Here is a 20,924-nt window from a genome sequence, read left to right as displayed (position 1 = left end):
TCAGTGGAATCACTAAATCATTCTTTAATTCCGGAATGAGTAGTGCATACAATTTATATCTATGATAATGACGTATGACCTCTACATAATTTGTATCTGTGATACATGGATGATTTGTAAGACACCGTTTTTCCGCAAGATCATTAACAATCCCAGAGCAAGACAAAAAGGGGAAGGAATTTATTTCAATGTCCGTCCAGCCTCATCTGACGGCATCCTGGTTATGCCCACGCAGTCATGAGCAGAGAGCAGAGCCAGCTACAGATGCCGCAAGTCCGGGGTTGTTTCGCTTTGGAGGTTGCCAGGCGAGTTGACTTGAGCTTCTTTATAACTGGCCCGAGTGCTGTGATTTGGTCCACGGCTGTGAGGATGACCTCATCCCATTACTTCTCAAGGCAGCCGTGCTCGTGAAAGCCAGGCCGCTATTCCCCAGCGACGGTCCATTTTCACATCTCATTCATAATTGAAGTGAGTGGGGATCATTTTTTGCCCATGACAGGAGCGGTTACATCAGCTCTCCAGTGGCCTTCCAAAGCTCTCACAAGCCTTGCAGCTTAACAGCTGTAACCTACTATCCTAACAGGATCTATGTTACCCTGTGAGGTGCAGACTCTAGGAGGGAAAAAAGAGGAGGGAGGAGCTAAACGCCCAACCCAGAAAAGTGAATGGGAGAAATGTTGCCGCCTTCTAATCCGCAAGTATCCCAAAAGTTTCTGGACTCACCTCATCCGACTCAACTATAACACAGTACAGCAGATCCTCGAATAACGTTGTTTCATTATAACGTTGATGGGATGCTCTAGGAGCCCAACTCTTGCTTATATCAATTAGCCTATGGTAAAACTGGTATACAGCATTCAGCTTAAAGTCAAAGAACCTATCGATGACATTAAGTGAGGACATACTGCCCTCATTCTTGAGTTTCCACCTCCTTAAATGTCTTCTGTGTGTCTCTTCTGGAGGAGAAAGAGCATTTAAAGGTAGAGCTGTTGGGACAATCGTCTTCTTTAGTGGCATTAAATATTGATGACCTGAGCCTGATTTTTTCAGTAGCTTGTAAATGCTGACAATGATTACATCTTTACATTTGTCCAGGTGGTTCCAGAAAAGAAATCACCGAACACTGGGAATGGCTTGAGCAGAACCTACTGCAGACACTCTCCATCTTTGAAAATGAGAACGACATCACCACATTTGTGAGAGGAAAAATACAGGTAGAGGATTTTTTGTTGGTGGTGGTGGTGTTAAACTTTTTAATTGGAAATAAGGTAAAACTTACAGAAAAGTTGTAAAAATAGGCAGGAATGTGTGTTTTTTCTTACTTTAGTTCTTACACACGAGGCTTCCAGTATATATGCTCCTCTGCATTTGCTTAATGACGCCTGGGTAAGACTCCATATGAGTTCATAGAGATCGTCCACACATTTGTTCTTGTTGCTTAATTTAAATAGTTTTTTTTTTAATGATTTTTATATTTGCAGAAGAACTGCAAAGATAGAGCAGAGAATTCCCAGACTCAGCTTCCCCGAATGTTCACATCTTACATAACCATGGTGCATTTATCAGTACTAAGAAATTAACATTGACATGATGTTGTTAACTAAACTACAGACTTTATTTGAATTTTACCAGTTTTTCCACTTTATGCCCTTTTTTTTGTGTGTGTTCCATGGTCCAATCCAAGATCCCATGTTGCATTTATTTGTTTTAAGCTGCATATTCTGTGTGTCTGCTCCCTAGATAATTCAGCCACTCTCCTACGCAATATAAATAAGGCTATATATACTTGTACTGTTGGGGATGTGTCTTTAAGATAAGTTGGCAGAAGCGGGATTGCCAGGTCAAATGGTAAATACATGTTCCATTTTGCTTTAATGTTGCCAAATTCCCCATCCCTCGGAGCGGCACTGGTTTTGATTCTCACTTATGTCAGGGAGTGCCTGTTTCCTCATATGGTCATCAGCATGGTGGATTACCACGCTATTGAGTTTTCGCCATTCTGGTGGGGGAGAAATGTGTTCGTGTTTTTAGTGAAACCGAATATCTTTTCACATGTTTAAGAGCCATGTTTTTATCACTGTTTGTAGACTGTGCGCTCCTATCTTTTACCTATTTTTCTATGGGACTTTTGGTCTCATTATTACTTAACTTTTAAAAGTTCTTTTTATATAAAGGTCTTTTATCAGTTATGTATGTTGTAGATATTTTCTCTGTCATGTGTCTTTTGACTTTGCTCATAATAGTTTTTGCCATGCAAAGTTTAAATTTTTTATTTAGTCAAAATTATCAGTTTTTTCTATTATAATATCTGGAGTGTGAGTCACAGTAAGAAAGCTTTACTTTACATAGGTTAAGGAGGAATTCTAGAAAGTGATCTGACAGTGTGTTTCTTATTAAAATTCCACAGAATGGTCGATTTTATTTTATATTTTCTACTTTACTAAACTTTTACATGAACATGGAGTAATTTCATACTCAGAAAAAGAAGGAAAAAAATACAAATAGAATCTCATTGTTCTTTAGAGTCTGATTTTTTGTTTGGTTTGGTCTGGTTTTGGCTTTGGTTTTTTTGTCTATAAGTTGAAGGGAAAGAAAGCATTAATAGACCTAATGTTTTACTACTTAATTTCTACTGTATCCACTTGGACTGGTTAAAATTCCCAAATCCTGACTTCTCATCTTAGTGTTATTGGGGCCAAAGGAGGTAGCTGCTGCTTCTTCTTCTTCTTTTTTTTCTTTTTAAGTCTAAGGCACCCACCATCCCTCAGGAAGCTTTTCCCAAACTAGCACTGATGGCATTAACCCTTTCTTACGCTCCAGTAGCAATCTCTTTACACATAAATGTAATGTAAAAACAGATTTATTTTTATGCACAGCATTGAGGAGTAAGACACTAGATAAGGAGAGCTGTCTTCTGTCAAACGGAGAAGATTAAGATTCTCTGAGTAGCTGACTTTGTGACCTGCAGCGATGGGAAGACTTGCTGTGTTGCCTTCAGATGTTAAGTTTCTTCACCGGACAAGTCAGCAGGCTTTTAAAATGTGTCTTCCTCCTGAGCCTGCTTTTCTGATTTCTTATGCTATGCAGGCTGGTGTTCCAGACAGCTCGTGTTCCTCTTCTGTTTATCCAGGGACATGCCCGCGAAGTGTGAGAGATCATTTTCACTGCTCTCAGAGGCCAAGGTCGTCGGGTCTTGCAGGAGTTGGGTTAACTTGTTCAGAGCGGACTCTCGAGCTTGTGCGCCATTTCCTCAGTGACCCGGATCAGGCCTCTGAATCGGTGGAAGGCAGATTGTACCATCGTGGTTTCTTAGGTGTCTTAGGAACTGCTTTGCATGTTTCCTCTTCATCTCAGCTTGGTGTTTGAAGAATGCAACAAAAAGAGGTGCTCCCGTGTCTTCATTGTAATAATAGTCCTTGGGAATAAGCAGCAGTGACGTGTAAAGCCCATAAGATGCCACTTGGTTGATTGCAACCTTGCACTCTTCAGAGATGAGGATCTGGACCTCAGATGCCATCTCGGCTTTAGAGAAAACCAGGCATAAAAAGTACTCCAGATCTGACGTTTTCGAAGGAGAGAGCTGAATCTTAACTAGACCACAAAAGGACCACAAAAAATTAGTGAGGGCCAAGAAGAACAAAAAAGATACTCTGGAATAATCGAGAGTTGTTTTTTTGATACAACCAATCTGATTTTATGACATAACATCTTCATTTTGCTTCTAAGTCATGTCATCTGAATTTCTGGGAAGTGGTGTACATGGAGTGAGTCTGAAGATTCCTGATCTGATCACTGCGGGGGGCTGGGTGGAAGGCATATAGCTCATCCGTGTGGGGAAGCACAGGCCGAAGGCATCTTCTCTGTCCAGGGGCCATCCCGAGATGCTCGGGTGCCTTTTCATGTTACCGTCTTTGGAAACAGGTTCAAATAAAAGAGCTCTAGGAAGACGCTGACTCTTAGAGGTGACAATAGCCAGGAGGATAAGTAAATAAATAAACAAAACAAGGACCGATTCTGTCAAATAGCCATTCTTCTCATCATTTTCATTACACCAAAAATGTCAGATTTAATTCCCCTGAAACCAATTAGGAGGAATTGCTATTAATGCAATTATGTGTGAAAGAATGCCATTCATATGCAAATGAATAGTTTAAGCATGCACAGATTGTTCAGTAATTGAGAAAACCAACAAGTTTGTTTCGAGGTCTAATTAATTTTTATAAATTATAAATGTAATAATTAACTCCAGAGGCAATTCAGATACCATAGATAGTATTTTGTGTATTTCTTTCTAGATTTCTTATATGCATTTTACCATAATAGTAGTCTTACTGTACATATATTTTGTATTATGCCTTTTTTCTTTGACTGGTATGTACTATATTATCGTATAATTTTTGGTTGTTATTTTTATCTCATAACTGGCCTCACCATTCCTCTCTCCAGGTGTCTTCTTAGCGTCTAGACTAGTGGGGGGGGGGGGCTCAGCCACAAGCAACAACACAGCGATCACTTCTGTTCGTATAACTTTTCCTGTAATTTTTGCTTTTTTCCTTTGGGATAGATGACATGATGTTGGTTAATGGATTAAGCAGTTTAAACATTTTTAATGGACCTTAATAGAGTCCGCCGGCATATTGGAATCCCTCTGCGATGATGCCATTGCTCGCTTTCGGCGTTACAGTTGTTCAAATGGTTTTTCAGATTGAACAGGTCAAAGTTGCTGTCTTTTTATTTTAATTTGCTGCCTCAGATTATGAGGTCGAACATTTTTTCATGTTTGGTAAGTTCATTCTCCTCTTTTTGAGAATCACCTGTCAATGTCCCCTGTGCATTGGGTAATTTCCCTAAGTGGAGCTGTTGCCTGACACCGGGTGACCTATTTTATATCATGTAGAACCTGTAGAACATATAGGAGGGAGATATTCCATCCCTTTGTTCCATCCTTCAGTTCACCTGGCTAATAAACTACTGCAGACTAAGAAGAGGTTCTGCATTCTAGGCCCTCTTTTCTTAAATGTGGGAACCTTGGAAGTGGAGCCTCATAAGGCACTATTATCCTCACCGTTGAAACTAGTTAGAAGGTCTGGTCTGTTGCTATAAGTGTATTAGGCCCCAGAGTGTTTCAGAGTGATATTTCTCAGTTCTCTAGCCTCATAATTGCTTTCATATTTACATTTTTCTAGAATTTAAACGAGCATTCTAGAATGTGCTATTCAGTAGATCTTTAGATGGCATAGTCTGAACTTAAAGTTTTTCTGCTCAAAACATATGGATATCATTTGGTTTGTTATACACCACCCCCTTCTAGTCTAACATCATCCTTCCTCGGACTTCAGGTAAGAGTCTTCTCTGGTGGATCCAAAATGTGCCTGGTCTAGAATTTTCATAAGAATTTTTTAGTCAGAATTAGTGTCAAGGAAGATAACTTTGTAGGGAGCATTCAGGATGCACCGGAAGCAGAAGAACCAAAAGGCAGGGATTCTAGGTGCGAGGCCATTGCAATTTTCTGTCCTTGGAACACGGAGGGTTCGGTCACGTCAAGGAGAATCCGAGAGGTTGCCCAGCTACGCACAGCCGTGCGGTGATAGCGTTGGGATCTGGGCCCCAAGTGTTCGTGTTCGAAAGCTTGCGCCGTTCCAGGGCTACCTGATCCGAGGAAATAAAGATGAGACTAGAGGGATTTGGGGATTACAGAGTGAAAAGTGAAATCCGAGGCAGCATTTTCTGTCAAGAGATTTGTGTAGAAGCCAGTTTTCAGGGAATTACAAAGGAATTGGATAACAATGAAATGGCCTTTCAAGCTATTAAAATGATAAACAGTAGGTTAAGCCAGTCACTTGCTTCACGAATATTTCATTTTTTTGTCCAACTGACCAAAAATCGTGTATCTAATATAATTTTTGCTCTCACATTCTCCCTTTTCCATTCAAATAGTTGCTTAATCCTTTTCTCTAGGTCCCCTGATGTTATTTATGACCCTAAGACAGTAGCTTTGTGACCAAGTGTCAGTTACTGACATGCATTCTGGTCTTTCCTGAACCTTATCCATTCTTGAAGAATTTTTATTGATTTTTAAGAAAGGCAGACATTGACTTTTGGGATGACTCTGTCACGGTAATCTAGGAAAAGCAGTAGAACTAGTAAAATCTCTACATTTCCTCATGTGCAAAATAAAATGATGGGCTTTGTTCTGAGTGAGTTTAATAAAACGATTCGCACCAATAATAAACAGGTAATAAAAATCTATATCGTTATTCGAAAAATTTTTCATATGCAAATGCCACTTGGTAATTGGCTTAGAATTTGGGGGTTGCCTTTGGAAACAGTTCTTCAATTAAAAAAAAAAAATTCCGGCCTTCAACGTCGTTATTTTTTCCCTCCCCCTTTCTAATATGGACAGCGCACAGAGAAAAAGCGTGTCTCGGCGTGGTAACGCCAGTCGGCGCTTTGCGTTTCCTCCCTGCCCAGGGCATCATCGCGGAGTATAACAAAATCAACGACGTGAAGGAAGACGAGGACACGGAGAAGTTTAAGGAAGCCATCGTGAAGTTCCACAGGCTGTTCGGGATGCCCGAGGAAGAGAAGCTCGTCAACTACTACTCGTGCAGCTACTGGAAGGGCAAGGTCCCCCGCCAGGGTTGGATGTACCTCAGTATTAACCACCTTTGCTTTTATTCTTTTCTTATGGGAAGGGAAGGTGAGTCGTCGAGAATTTAGGAGAGTAGCTTTGGTTTTTAAAGTCTTTAGTGAATTTGATGATTTTCAGTTCGATACTTGTAAAAATTTTGGTCATCGTGTCATAAAGATTTGCCAAAGTTCTAATTAATTTGGTAGATACAGGCTTAAATTCATGCTAATTGTGAACCCAGACTCTGTGTGGTCTGCATTGGTCTCATAACTAACAAAACAGTGGTAAATACGGTCACATGGACTCAGAGGAGTTCAGCATGATCGGGGCTGGCGGTGTGAGACTGTGGTGTCTCGAAGGGGTTTTAAGGAGCCGGGCATTGACCCAGCCTTGTTCCCTGTGCCCAGCCAAGCTGGTGATCCGGTGGGTGGACATCACGCAGCTCGAGAAGAATGCCACGTTGCTTCTGCCCGACGTGATCAAAGTGAGCACGCGGTCCAGCGAACATTTCTTCTCTGTGTTTCTCAACATCAATGAGACCTTCAAGTTGATGGAGCAGCTCGCCAACATAGCCATGAGGCAGCTCCTAGACAACGAGGGGTTTGAGCAAGACCGGTCCCTGCCCAAACTGAAAAAGAAATCTCCTAAAAAAGTGTCTGCTCTCAAGCGGTAAGTAACCGAGGATGAGTCTTAACGACTTTAGAAACAAGAAACCCGTCCATTTGTTTATGGAAAGTTAATGTTTTCTGGACAACTTCAAGGGTTCTGGGTATAGGTCCAAAAGTGTGAAGGCTGCCCACGGCACTCCCAGCGCAGTCAGTGAGGCTCACACGGGCTGCCCCTCCGAGCCTGTGAGCAGAGCACGTCGGGCACCCGTGTGGGGAGATGGGGCTGAGGGCAGGAAAGGCCTCTCAGTGGTGCGCGCGGCTGGGGTCTCAGAGGCAGTAGAAGCTACTATGCTGGTTCAGTAGGGTGACTGTTCCAGGGACTAACGCGGTGGGGGAAACACAGGGGCAGAGCACAGAGGGAAGGCGTCCATCGCACATCTGGAAGGTGCCCGGGCCTTGGGAGAGGAGAGGCTGCCAAGGTCTGGAGGTCTGGATGTGGGAGTAGAGCTAGAGCGTAGGGGAGAGAAACGGCGCTCTGCCGTGTGACCGTACGCACGGAATGGTGCCCGAAACCGGATGGGGAGTGAGGGAGGGCGAGCAGGCCCAGGGATGTGGCAGCTCAGTTTTGGTCACGTCGAGCTGAGTTGCCTGCAGGACAGGTAGCTGGAGATTGAATCAATGACCTATGGGATTGGAAATCACTGGCATGCAGCTGGTGGTTGCTACCTGATGAGGTCATTGTGGAGGCAGAGGCAGAGAGAGGGACTCGGAGGGAGCTCCTGCTTCTTAGCCTCTGTCTGCTCTGTGAAGCCAGAAACCGCACCCTCAAGGAGGTAAGGTCAGGTAAAGCGTGAGGGGAAAGGTTTTAACAACCTGTATGATGAACAGGAAAAAGAAGGTTGTTAGGGAAAAGGTTGTGGTCAACAGAGGACCCAGCTGAGGTTGGAAATTCTAGCTGTCCAGGAGGTGGGTTTCTCCAGTATTTCAGGCGATTTGGTTGTCTGTGTAGGGTGGGCAGTGATAGCCAGCAAATTGATAAGGCTCATTTTTATCCTCATTTGGTCTTTCTTAAAAGACAAGGCCCCCAGAAGTGGCTCTGGATAAGTGTAAATGTAATAATCCCTTTAGAAATGATTGTATTTCTTTAGAAAGTGGATGAATTTCTTGTCCAGGCCTGGTTTCTATAAGATTCTTAAACATTTACAGATAATTGATTATGAAGTCACTATACAAGGAATCTAACTGTATTAAAATTACTTATTACGCTTTTGGGTCATAGGTTGACATGAGCCCCAATAGGAAGCCAAGAAAGTAGGGATAAGTCAGGCAAGATCGAGAGGGGGAAAGGTGGGCCGGGGAACGCCCGTGGTCGCATTGTTTCGAAGGGACCAAAACATTTCTTTTGCACGAGGTGGGTTATTATTATTGCCTTCCAGCGACCTTGATGCCAGGGCAAAGAGCGAGAGGTACCGCGCACTCTTCCGGCTGCCTAAAGATGAAAAATTAGACGGCCACACAGACTGCACTCTCTGGACGCCGTTTAACAAAATGCACATTTTGGGGCAGATGTTCGTGTCCACAAACTACATCTGCTTTACCAGCAAGGAGGAGAACTTGTGCAGCCTCATTATCCCTCTCCGGGAGGTAAGCGGCAGATGAAGAAAGGTATTTTAAGAGTTTTATTTGTAATACTTTTTCTTGGTGAACCAGGAATACTTTTTTTGCCAGCAGTTGGCTGGCCCGTAACCCGGCATGAATGAATGCTTATAATCTCCGGCGGCTCCTGCCATCCTTTCGCGTCATTGTTCTAAGTGACTGCGGGAGTTGTTCTTCCAGAGGCAGCCCAGTGTTTCACAGTGGAGATTTTATTATTATGCAGGTATCATGATGCTACCAGATCAGGAGATGACCGCCATTGGAAAGATAGTCTGTTCTAGTGGGAGGGGCCGTGGGGGCCACACGGGGAAGCACCAGAGTGGGTCAGCAGGCAGCGGAACGAGGGAAACCATTGGTGGGCGTCTCCAGGGAAGGAACAGGGGGAGCAGGGCACGCACTCTTAGTATTGGCTGGTTTGGGCAGTTTCAAGGGCTCTGTGGCGGGGAGGCTGCCCCTAGCCATCTGGTATCTATCTGGCCCTGGGGTGAGTAGGGCAGGTGACTAGTGACCCTGTATGTGAGAGAGATAAAAGGAGGAGGTTGGGGCATGGGCTCTGGATGCACTCATTTGCATATGAAAGACTTGTTCTCAAGAGAATCCTTTACTAGCTCTAGAAGTTCACTAACTCCTGAGGGATGATCTTACCAGGCTCAGCTAGGCCCCTGGATGGGATGTCAAACATCAAATACAGAAACTGGAAAATGTAATTATTACAGCTGGCTCAGAGCCTGAGGTTGGCTGGGTGGAAAGGAGCCATCCCAGGTTTTGATTCAGAAAGCCCAGTGTTTCTCAGATCTGGTCCTCAGATTCTCTGCATTGGGACCACCCAGACTGCTGGCCACGGCGGCCAGTTCCTGAGCCTACCCCAGATTGGCTGAGTCTGATTCTCTGCTAGTTTTGGAATTTGTATTTTAATAAAGTCCCAGACTGATCTCATGCACAGTAAAGACGAAGGAACATCGCTTTTGTGATCCGGGTGGAGGTAGGCTCTGTCGTATCTTCACCATGGTACTTCTGTGGAGGCCGTGTGATGAGCTTTGGGTTGAGGAGGAAGTCCAGGTCAGGGCACCATGTGATGAGCTTTGGGTTGAGGAGGAAGTCCAGGTCAGGGCTGGCGGGCCTGCAGTTTCTGTCCTGGGAACTTTCAACCTACCCCGGTCCTTCTTTAGAAGTGAGGGTGGTTAGAAGCTTCGGTTGTGAAGGCTGACCCTCTGTTAAGATTCTTTGTAGTAAAGCATTCAAGTTTCCCTTTTGCCTCTTTCCTTTAAAAAAAAAAAATCATTTATGTAAGCAAATATTCTTGTTTTTTTGTTTTTTGTTTTTTTTTAAAGAATACTGCATTGCTATTACAGAAAATTTGTAGTACAGACAAAAAATTAAAAGAAAACAAAATTCGCCCCTAGTCCCATCATTCAAAGACAACCACTGTTAACTTTCTATAGTGCCATTCACCAGGCTTTTACTATACTTTGCTGTGTATATGTCATTGATAGCATTTAGATATAAAACATAGGGAATTTTTATTTTTTGCTTATTTTTTTAACACCGAGTATATATTAAACTTTCCCTTATATCATTAACTATTCTTTGCCAATGTAATTTTTAATGACTACTCCCAATCATATATATAATTTTCCTTAAATTATAAATTATGAATTCATAGAAACTGATCAAAAAGAATGCGAAATGCCAGGCAATTGACAAATCTAGTTCTTATAGGAGGAGCTCACTGGTATCATAATATTTTCTTGAGGCTGGGATATTTTGTTGGTAATGAATTCTGAGATGGGTAATTCAACCATACTTACATTTGGCTCTGAAGCAGACTTCATAACTTTTCTAACAAATTTACCTTCTTTGCCATAAACTGTTACTCACTTCATTTCCCTTGGCAAGTACGACCTGAATGTAGAAAAGCAGAGTTGCCTGGAACAGCCATGGAAACCCATTCTGGGATGAAGAATGTGCCATGGATGTGCCTTTACGAATCTGAGCGAGTCATCACTGCGTTTGACCAGAGGGAAGTGAGGAGCAGGGAAGGGCTGGTAGCACTGTCTTCAGGACATCTGCTCCCCTGTTCACCAGCTGCCAAGGTTTTGGGTCCAGCTAGCTCTGTTTACCTTGAGTGCGATTTACAAGACAATAGTGAGAGCCAGGGGATTGAGAGAGTTGTCATTGATATTCTTAGCTCATCTTCTGCTTGCTAGTTTTCCTAATAGGTAATGCAGAGATAATGCAGTCCTATTTCAGGGTGAATCAGAGCAGGGACAGTAGTCGGGGTAGCATTTAGAAATAAAGCATGTTTTGGTTGGAGGATACAGCTTTAACGAAATGCTCAGTGAGACAGCTGTACCCTTCCCTTAACCTGACAAATTTCTGAGATAGATCGATGGCAGTGCCCTAACCCTAACTAATGGAAGAAGCAGAGGACTTAATGTAACTTTTATTACCTTTAGGTACCGATAATGACAGAAAAGCGAACGGGAGAAGCCCCTACCCTTTCTCCAGAATCTGTTTGAGTAGAAAGTGTTCTCTCTGTGCACTTGGGCACCTTTCAGAACTGAGTTAAGCTGATTGATCATCAGGGGTCCCCGTGGGAACCTTAAATCCTATTTGGAATGGCCAGTTTTAGCTCTAAATAGAGTAGAGGTGGTGGTTTTATTTGATTTTTTTTTAAATAAATAAACTGAAATATTGACTGGAGATTATTAACACGTATTCCACGTGTGGACTTAAGGCAGACCAAGTTGACAGATGTTCAGTGTTTACACAGAATCACGTTGCCATAGATTTTGAAAAAAATTACCAGGGCAGCAAAGCAGGAGGATAAAGTGAACTGATCAGGTTCCTCATTAGGAGTCCAGATGAAGCCTCTTCCTTTAATCATAAATTTCCTTGTAAATGTTCCATATTAAACTCCGAGACTTGATTAAATTCTGGTCTATTTTATAACCCGAGGTGGCAATGGAAGTGTGTGTCTCATTAAACGGAAGAATGATGCTCAAATGTAGCTGTGACCCCTTCCTGGGGCACAAAGCTTAAGGGGTAGAAATCTACTAGAACTTGTTTGCTAGTGAACAATACTCTGCGAGCATTCACATGTTTTATGTGGGGGCTTTCTGGTGGTTTCCGTGTTCGTGCTCCAGCCAGATAAAGGGCTTTTCACTTTGATTTCACCAAGATTCATATGCCATCTGAGTTGTAGGTACAGAATTTGAGCCTTTAACTCCTTTGGCCTCTGTCCTTTAGTCCGGACACCTGGTGGCCAAAAGAATCAGAAAGAAACTGGTTGTGAGAAAAGGAGCTTTTATAGGTCTTTTAAAAATAAGCGTTGCTTAACACATTTCCTAAGTGTCATGGAAAAATCCTTTTCGTGATAAGGTATTTTTCCTGTTTCTCTAGTGAGTTTTTTCTTTTTCTTTATTTATTTTCTTTATTTTCTTTTTTTCTTTTCCTATTCTTTTCCTTTTTTTTTTTTTTTTTGCATTAGGAAAAAAAAGAAAGCTCTTATGTGTAACTTTAGGTATCTCAGAGAATTCTTTTAAAAGTCTGTATCTAACCATATGAATTTATTACACCCGAGAGTAGAAGTTGGGTCGTACAGTTTGTTTCTTATGGATCCCGGTCGTGGCCACTTTGGACTTGTGGCCATGAACTTTTCAGGCAACTCCAGTAGGTTTCTTAGCTTGGAGGGAGAGAGAGTTTTTAAAGTTCTGCTCTGAAGGAAATGTATTTCACACGAAAATGCTGCTGCAGAGGTTAAAGTTGGACCTGTCTAAACTGCTTGCAGATAGAAAAGAGGAGGGGAAAAGAAACTTTAATTATCTAGTCAGAGCCACTGCAAATAAACAACCATTTATCTAGGGCTTGCCTTGAGGTTTCCTTGCCTAATGTGTGAAAAAAAAAGTTCTAGTGCATTTTTCCTGGTTTCCAGTTGATGAAAATCCTATTACAAACCACCAAATATATGTCTTCAGTTCAGAGCTAAAACAGATGTCTCCCTTTTGTACTTTTCTCCCAATGTGGTAGGCTTACTTCACCACACACACACACACACACACACGCACACACGCACATGCATGCACAGCCCGCCAGTGCAGATGGGAATGCAGTTAAACTGCTTACATCACGTCTGTTCAGAATCCAGCCTTTGCAGTGTCGATGTGGTAGGAGGTGAAAACGCAAAGCCCCAGAGTCCAAGTGAGAAGCTCGAAGGATGGCTGGTGCTTTGAAAACCATGCCCACGTTAAACTCGGTTAAAGGAGCCGCTATCGGGGGTGTTTTCTTCCTCTGGTGGATGATGCAGCAGCTAGGAATCTTCTCTTTTATGGCTCCATGAAATTTTAATGAAAATGAAAGCAGTCCTTCACAGTGAGGATTCTTAGCCTTGGCACTGTGGGTGTCCTGGCCTGGACTTTGCTGGGGTCAGGCTGTCCCGTGCACTGAGTGGGTGTTTAGCAGCACCCCCGACCTCTACCTACTAAATGCTAGGGGTACCCTCCGCTGTGACAGCCCAGAATGCCTCCAGATGTTGCCAGATGTCTCCTGAGGCATAAAGTCACTCCCAGTTTAGAACTAGAGATTTAGAAAAACCAGTAGGATGGTTCTAACTTCCGGTAAGAGCTCCGGTGTGATTCATTTTGCATTGTTTTATTTGATAAGAACAGTCAAAGAATCTCAATTTTGTCTCGGGAAAATGTGAGTGCTTTCCACAGACCATAAAAGTGCTGTGAGTGTTCTTCAGCGCTGCTCAGAGGCTGCCGTGGGTGGTCCCTGCAAAGCGATGCTCTGTGTCACGTTTCTTTTCAGGTGACGATTGTAGAGAAGGCGGACAGCTCCAGCGTACTCCCCAGTCCTTTATCTATCAGCACCAGGAACAGGATGACCTTCCTGTTTGCCAATTTGAAAGACAGAGACTTTCTAGTGCAGAGGATCTCTGATTTCCTGCAACAGACGACCTCCAAAATATACTTGGACAAAGAGTTTGCAGGGAGCTACAGCAGTTCAGATGATGAGGTCTGTGGATGACGCCTGCGGTATTTGGGTTTGTCCCGCTACTCTGCCTAACCCGTTCACCTCCTTGTCCGTTTTGTTTCCTCTTCAAGCTTTGCAGCTGTGCTAAGATAAACCACCTACCCTGATGCCCGAGCAGTATCTCTTTTAAATCTCATGGGGTTTGTACTTAGCACCATAGAGCTGGACAGAACCTGATAGATCATCTGATGTAACCCTCTTATTTTACAGTTGGAGAATTATTAAGGAATTTGTCCTGGTTACACAGCAAGTGACATTGTCGGGAATGGTACAGAGGTCACTAAATAAAGTCTCAACATCATTATGATGATTTTATTATGGTAAAATACGTATTGTGTCCCTGTCGAATTACACCTGGACGACCGTCCAGGAAGGCTGGAGCCCGTAAGATATGTGACTTGCTCAAGTAACGGAGCAAGTGACTGGCAGCTAAAACATGTCGTAAAGATGACGCGCTCATCAGTAACATCCCTACACACCTGTCCACCTGCCCCAAACTTAAGTGGGCATTTTGGAGGCACCAGAAACTAGAGAGGCGGTGAGGGACGTGGCCGCATACGCAGCCGATGCCACCGCGGCGCGCTTCGCGCACATGCTAACCAGAGAGACAAATGGCCAGCTAGTGTGCTGCTGAGATGCCGAGGAAAACCCATTTTGAAGACTGAAGCTCTGTAACTGCCTCATCCCCACCAGAATAAAACGTTGGCTTGCTGCCTCCCTCCCGTTTCCCCACATAGTGAGCGACGTCCCGGGAACCGTGGCACAGCCACTGTTCTCGGCCGAGGACGCCACAGGGCTGCCGCCCAGACCCTGCCAACGTCGTGTCCTCTCTGCATCGGCAGGTGTATTCTCGGCCCGGCAGCCTCGTCCCCTGCAGCCCCCAGAGGAGCGCGGGCTCTGACGCCGACGGAGAACGCCAGTTCAACCTCAACGGCAACAGCGCCCCCACGGCCACGCAGACCCTGATGACCATGTACCGGCGGCGGTCTCCGGAGGAATTCAACCCGAAATTGGTGGGTGCCTCCGGCTCGTCCCCCAGACTTCCTGCTGGAAAGGTGACATTTAAAATATTTCTTAGTAAAAGTAAACTCATATCCAATGCAAATAGATAGTTTCCTACAAGTCAACCAGATCCTGTCTACATGTGCCGTGAGGGTTCGGAGTGGCTTCTCATGGAAGGAGACAAGTGATAGAGGATATGGGTCCCATTTTTTGTCTCGGTTTACCTATTAAGTAAACTGATATTTACGGATATAATTTCACAGCACACATTAAAAAAAAAATCAGACTCACTTTAACTTGGAGGTATAGACATAAAGCCATTAATATAATTTGCATTCCGCTGACGGGTCTCAGAGCCGTGCGGTTACGACTTGAGGCCGAAAAGCTCCCGCGACCCGCCGGAGATGGTGGACGGGCCAGACTAGGGCAGGACCGCAGAGAGTCTGACCTCTGTGTTCTCCTGTGAGTTCTGCCCAGAACGCCCCTGCTCCACTCACTAGGGGGAAGAGCTCTGACCTCCCAGCGAACCCCTCCTCGCCATCCTCCGCATGCTCTGGGATGACGTCACTTGCCATTTATCCCTTTTTCAGGCCAAAGAGTTTCTGAAAGAGCGAGCCTGGAAGATTCACTTCGCTGAGTACGGGCAGGGCATCTGCATGTACCGCACGGAGAAGACGCGGGAGCTGGCGCTGAAGGGCATCCCGGAGAGCATGCGCGGCGAGCTCTGGCTGCTGCTGTCAGGTACGGCCGGCCGGGCCGGGCCGGGGACGCCGGGTCGGGAGCTGGGGGCTGCCCTTCGCCCTCCCCTGGGCAGAGCTAAATTTCCTTTCCTCGCCAGAGTGCTGACATCACTCGATTGAAATACAGGACACACGTTCCGCAGCCCAGATGTGAAAGCCACCACCTTGTGTCCTCATGGTTGTGATTTGGGGAGTCTTTTTTTTTTTTTTTTCCTTTCCCGGCCGTGTCAACTTCTTTGAAAGGCAGGACGTGGTCAGAGCATGCATTGGGGTGGAGAGAGGGGAGGACGGAGGGGGAATGAGAAAGCCCGGTCCCTGACTTTTGCCGCCATCGGCATTCACTGGTTGTCACTGGAGACGTGGAGGAGAGGCCGGAGTCTGCAGGGGAACCGGAAGCCCGCCCAGATCTTACGCGTTCCACCCTGGAGACTCCAGGAGGGACGGACGGGGCCGTGTCGTGGGTCTGGCGGGAGATGCGTCCGCCTGCACCGGCCCCGCACGGCAGGCTCACGCCCCAGCATAGAAGAGGCCTGCGTCAAACCAGAGGGCCTTCGCGCCGAGCCCACCATTCCTCCGTCCAGTCCCAGGGTGTCAGAGACATCAGGGCGTTCCTTGGGGTGTCTCTCTCTGGTCCTTCATACATCAGTCGATGGCTCTGCTTGGCTAGAGGCCGAAAATGTAATCATTCTCAATAGGCAGATGTGAATATTTTTATTGGACCCGAGATAGTGCCATTATTAAAACCTTTCATTTAAAAAATGACATTAAAATTAAAAGAGAGTTTCCAGACTTCACGGAAAGCCTTAAAAAAAAAAAAAAAAAAAAACCCTCGTAGCTCTTTCTAAAAGTAGATGTAAATAGTAATTGCCAATAATGAGGCACGTTAACATCTCGGAAGTAGGGTGATAGACTCCTGAAAATTTAATTGGCTTCGTCTGTTTAATATAAAACTAGTTGGTTCTGTCCTCATTTATATGTCTCATTTTCCTTATGCAGACCAGCCTTAGCTCTGCATTTAGAAACCCAGATTTGAGTCACATTGTCCCTGAATGCAAATCCAGCCCAAGGTAATTCTCACCGTCCAGTCTTGTCTCCCTAGTGTTTTGGAGAACCGGTCACTTTGATAACCTGATTCACGTTACTGGCAGAGGAAACAAGAAATTCCATTTTCATCTTCCTTATTCATACTAGAAGTTTTTTATAGCACATTTTAGATGAAAATGAAACTCAGAATGAACACCAGGAACTAGCAGAGCAGCACACTGTCCCGTCCAGAGATACCTAGAGTCAGACTCAGTGTGTTTTTGAACTGTGATGGGCTGCAGGGGGCAGAGGGGGAAGCGGACTGTACGCTGCTTTTGTTGTGTAGATACCTGAGCCTCTATTTCCAGACAGTTCACCGTGGGGTGGGGTGAGGTTCCTGTGGAGGCCAGCTTGTGGGGGAGGGGGGTGCCCTGCCTGGCCCTGCCCTGCTTCTCGGGGCCCTTGTGGCCCTTACGTCCTCTGCACCTCTGCACCGGGCCTGGCTCGGTGTAGCCGCTGAAGGTGAGAGTACAGGCCACATGGCAAGAATCCCTGCAAATCTCCCTTGATTGCAAAGCAAAAGCCAATGATAAGCTGTCACCACCCAGACTGTCTTTTCCAGGGCAAGTGTGAGTGGTAAGGCTGGCTCTCTGGGTGACCTTCGGGGACAAGGGTTAGGTCAGCCCAGGGGTTCCAAATTCTAAACGGTGAAATGCGAATAAGTAAATTAAAAACTACACGTTAAATAATATATACATATATGTGTATATAGTTTAGACTCATAAATTATGTAACGTAAGAATGTAGAATTCATACTTATACAAATTATATATAATTGTATTTAGATTTAGATGTTCGTATACAGGGTTTTTCTGTCTTCAAGAATCTTAAAACGTCATTGTCTCTAAGCAGTGATGCTCAGCCCCCCTCTCCATCCCCACGCCCACCCCTGAGGAGGCTGGTGACTGCTGGGAACGCCCTCCCCACCCCTGCAATTTAAAAAATCCCTCCACATAGCCTACTCTCTCCTCTTCATATGGCTTCCTACTCTTGAGTGTGGCTATTTAAGTCCTTCAGAGCGTACACGTTAGCTAGCAGTTTTCAGACTTGTTTTGAGAGGCAGACTCTCCTCGTTCCAGTGACCTCTTAAGGAAAACCCCAATGAAATCAGAGCAAAGCTGCCATGTGTGCAGGGAGGCTGAGGCCTCAGCCTGTGGGAAGCTCTTCAGCACACAGGTTTTCAGCGCAGAGACCTCCACTTTGCGAGGATTTAAAGAGCTGGCTTACTACGGAGCCGAGCGGGAAGGGGCGCACCACCTCACCCGTGGGGTTTCACTGTTGTGTCCCAGGTCCTTGGAGTGGTCGGGAAAGCGAAGAGCTTCGGCGGGTAAGCACAGGGCTTTCGCTTTTTGATGTCGCGCCCGTTGGCCGTTTCCCAGGTGCCATCAACGAGAAGGCCACACACCCGGGGTACTACGAGGACCTGGTGGAGAAGTCCATGGGGAAGTACAATCTCGCCACAGAGGAGATCGAGAGGGACTTACACCGCTCCCTCCCGGAGCACCCAGCCTTCCAGAATGAGATGGGCATCGCTGCTCTGAGGAGAGTCTTAACGGCGTACGCGTTTCGAAATCCTAACATAGGCTATTGCCAGGTAAACGTCACAGGTGGTTTATACTTAAAAAAAAAAAAAATTTAAAAAGTCTTAGTAGCCAGTGAGTAAGAAGAAAGGCTTATGGTTAGCAGAGTGATCACTGCACCAGGGTTTCTTGACCTTGGCACTATTGACGTTGTGCTGGGCTGTCCTGAGCTCTGTAGGATGCTTAAAAACTTTCCTGTTTAATTACATGTTTCATAGCAGCTGCCCACTAAATGGCCGTAGGACCTCCCAGTCATGACAGCCAAAATGTCTCTAGGCCTTTGCCAAATTTACCCTGCAGAGCAAACGCTCCCTGGTTGAGGACCGCTGCACCCGGCAGGAGCCAGGAGTGCCCTGTCCGGATCCACCCCTGCCTAGCCGGGTGACCTTGGAGAGTCACTTCCGGTCACTCTGGTCCACCCCTCGTCCCTCCCCGAGGTAACAGAGAGCATGCTTGGGCACCAGGCCTTCAGTTCTGTACCCTAGCTTCCACAGTGCACCTTCCGGGTGACCTTGGAGAGTCACTTCCGGTCACTCTGGTCCACCCCTCGTCCCTCCCCAAGGTAACAGAGAGCATGCTTGGGCACCAGGCCTTCAGTTCTGTACCCTAGCTTCCACAGTGCACCTGCTTTGCATCCTTCTATGCAGTAATGTCCTTGAGGGTATAACTTTTACATGCGGTGGTTATATTTTAATGGACATTAACATAAATGCTTAATTAACTATAAAAAATGTTGCCCACGTGCAGGCTAAAATTATCACTCGTACTAGTACATACACCACAACTGGGGACACTCCAAAATAATGTGACCTTTAGATTTAAAGGCCACATATTCAGAGAAGCCTTCCCCGAACATCTCGCTAAAAGCTGAAGCAGACTTAAGTCCTGCACGCGCGCACACACACACACACACACACACACACACACACGGTACAGGTCTCCCCGTACTGCGTTATTTTATCTTTTTGATAAATATTCCAAAAAGTTGATTCATGAAGCTTTCCACCTTTATTCCATCTCTGACGCCAGTATTTAAGCCCCGCAAGACCTGTCACCACTGTGTTCCCTCCTTCCCGTCCCCCATACCCGGTCCAGAGGCTGTTACAAAGCAGCCTCTTACAGAACTTATCTTGACTAGATGATGACTATGCTCGTGTGATGTACTCAGATTGGCTGCTTAATTCCCAGGTGGAATTTTAATAATGATTTTACCTGGGAAAATACTAAGACTTGCAAGAGAGAGCCTATTAGACAAGAATTCCTTTTTGACATTGATACTGCTGAAGTCTGATGAACAATTACTGGTTTCTAAAAGATCAAACAAGTACGGGAGTTAGTTGGCTTCTGATATAATAGAGTTCATATTTATCTTTTGATCTTCCCCTTTTTAATTTAAGAGGACTGTTAAATTAGTTAGTCCTGCGGTATCCTTGAGAGCTATCTGATAATATCTTTTAATAAAGAAGGTTAGAATTTAAGTCACTGGTACTTATCCCTACCTTCCTTTATCCAGACAGAAATAATGGGCTGGCTTCTAAGTGAAGCTCTAGGTTTCAAAGGGTTCATTGTTCTCGGAGGAGAGCCTTAACCATGTGTACTGCGTTATAGGAACCACCATTATGGTAGATTTAAAAAGATTTACTTCACTGAATTAAAGATTAAAACACTGAGAAGTTAGCAGGTTAGAACCTTGTCAAATAGCCTTTGGGCAGTGTTTTGAACAAGGGTTTGCTGGTCTCCGGCTTGGTAAATATTGGTGACCCAGGAGAGACCTTAACAGTTGCAGGCTCAAGGATCAAAGGTTTTTACATTTTTAAAGGGTTGTAAACAACCCTTCAAAAGAATACGTGTATAGCTTGTAAAGCATTTAAATGTTTTTTATCTACCTGTTTACAGAAAAAAGAAAAAAAAAAAAAAACACATGCCCGCCCCATGAGACTAGCTCAGTGATTCCTTAGGCTAATAAATTGCTTATTTGTTAACATGTGTTCGATGACATCCTTTTCATTCCTTTAGGCCATGAATATTGTCACATCAGTGCTGCTGCTTTATGCCAAAGAGGAGGAAGCTTTCTGGCTGCTGGTGGCTCTGTGCGAGCGCATGCTTCCGGATTACTACAACACCAGAGTTGTCGGTATGTGGGGGTGCAGTTAACGGTTTCATCCACCTCTAAACAAGCCCATGTTTCCAGAGCCATGATACCGGCTGGAACACCGTTTCCAGACACCGTTAGTCAGGAGTTTCGCACTACTCCAGTTTTCCAAAATGGGAATGAGAGCGCTCGAATCAGTGTAGACCGCATGCCGAGGAGCCCCGTGGGACTAAGGAGAACACACGCGTGTCGCTGTTACAGACATCCATTTAGAAAACGTTCGATTCGGGTGCCGCTCTGTGACATGCGAGAGCTACACCAAGCTCACCATCAACCTGAAAGGGTTTAACACAAAATTTATTTCACGGAGAGAGACTGGAGTCTGTGGAAAGCAGAAGTAGTCAGAAAAGAACTAACTGGAGTGGGCAAAAGAGCATTTACGAGTTTATCCAGAACTAAGTGTCTAAGGTATTTTTCAGAACCGGTTTCGTCGTAAAA

At 44.9% G+C, this 20,924-nt stretch overlaps 1 protein-coding gene and 1 pseudogene across 2 annotated transcripts in view; one reads left to right on the top strand and one right to left on the bottom strand.

Moving 5' to 3' along the window:
- TBC1D9 (TBC1 domain family member 9) overlaps positions 1-20,924 on the top strand; it is an 81,710-nt gene that overhangs the window by 40,097 nt on the left and 20,689 nt on the right. For both annotated transcript variants that reach the window (XM_016154082.2, XM_036233507.1), the window contains 9 exons: positions 1,096-1,214; positions 6,472-6,700; positions 7,039-7,300; positions 8,676-8,883; positions 13,705-13,911; positions 14,772-14,942; positions 15,522-15,672; positions 18,134-18,348; positions 20,351-20,468. In XM_016154082.2, coding sequence (XP_016009568.1) covers positions 1,096-1,214; positions 6,472-6,700; positions 7,039-7,300; positions 8,676-8,883; positions 13,705-13,911; positions 14,772-14,942; positions 15,522-15,672; positions 18,134-18,348; positions 20,351-20,468 — 1,680 coding nt within the window. The remainder of the gene's footprint in view (positions 1-1,095; positions 1,215-6,471; positions 6,701-7,038; positions 7,301-8,675; positions 8,884-13,704; positions 13,912-14,771; positions 14,943-15,521; positions 15,673-18,133; positions 18,349-20,350; positions 20,469-20,924) is intronic.
- Positions 3,002-3,517, bottom strand: LOC118612419 (annotated as a pseudogene).

This window comes from Rousettus aegyptiacus, unplaced genomic scaffold, assembly GCF_014176215.1.
Source record: "Rousettus aegyptiacus isolate mRouAeg1 unplaced genomic scaffold, mRouAeg1.p scaffold_m13_p_16, whole genome shotgun sequence".
Taxonomy (NCBI): Eukaryota; Metazoa; Chordata; class Mammalia; order Chiroptera; family Pteropodidae; genus Rousettus; species Rousettus aegyptiacus.
Note: the sequence above shows the minus strand (reverse complement) of the source record. Positions and strands in the feature narration are given on the sequence as shown.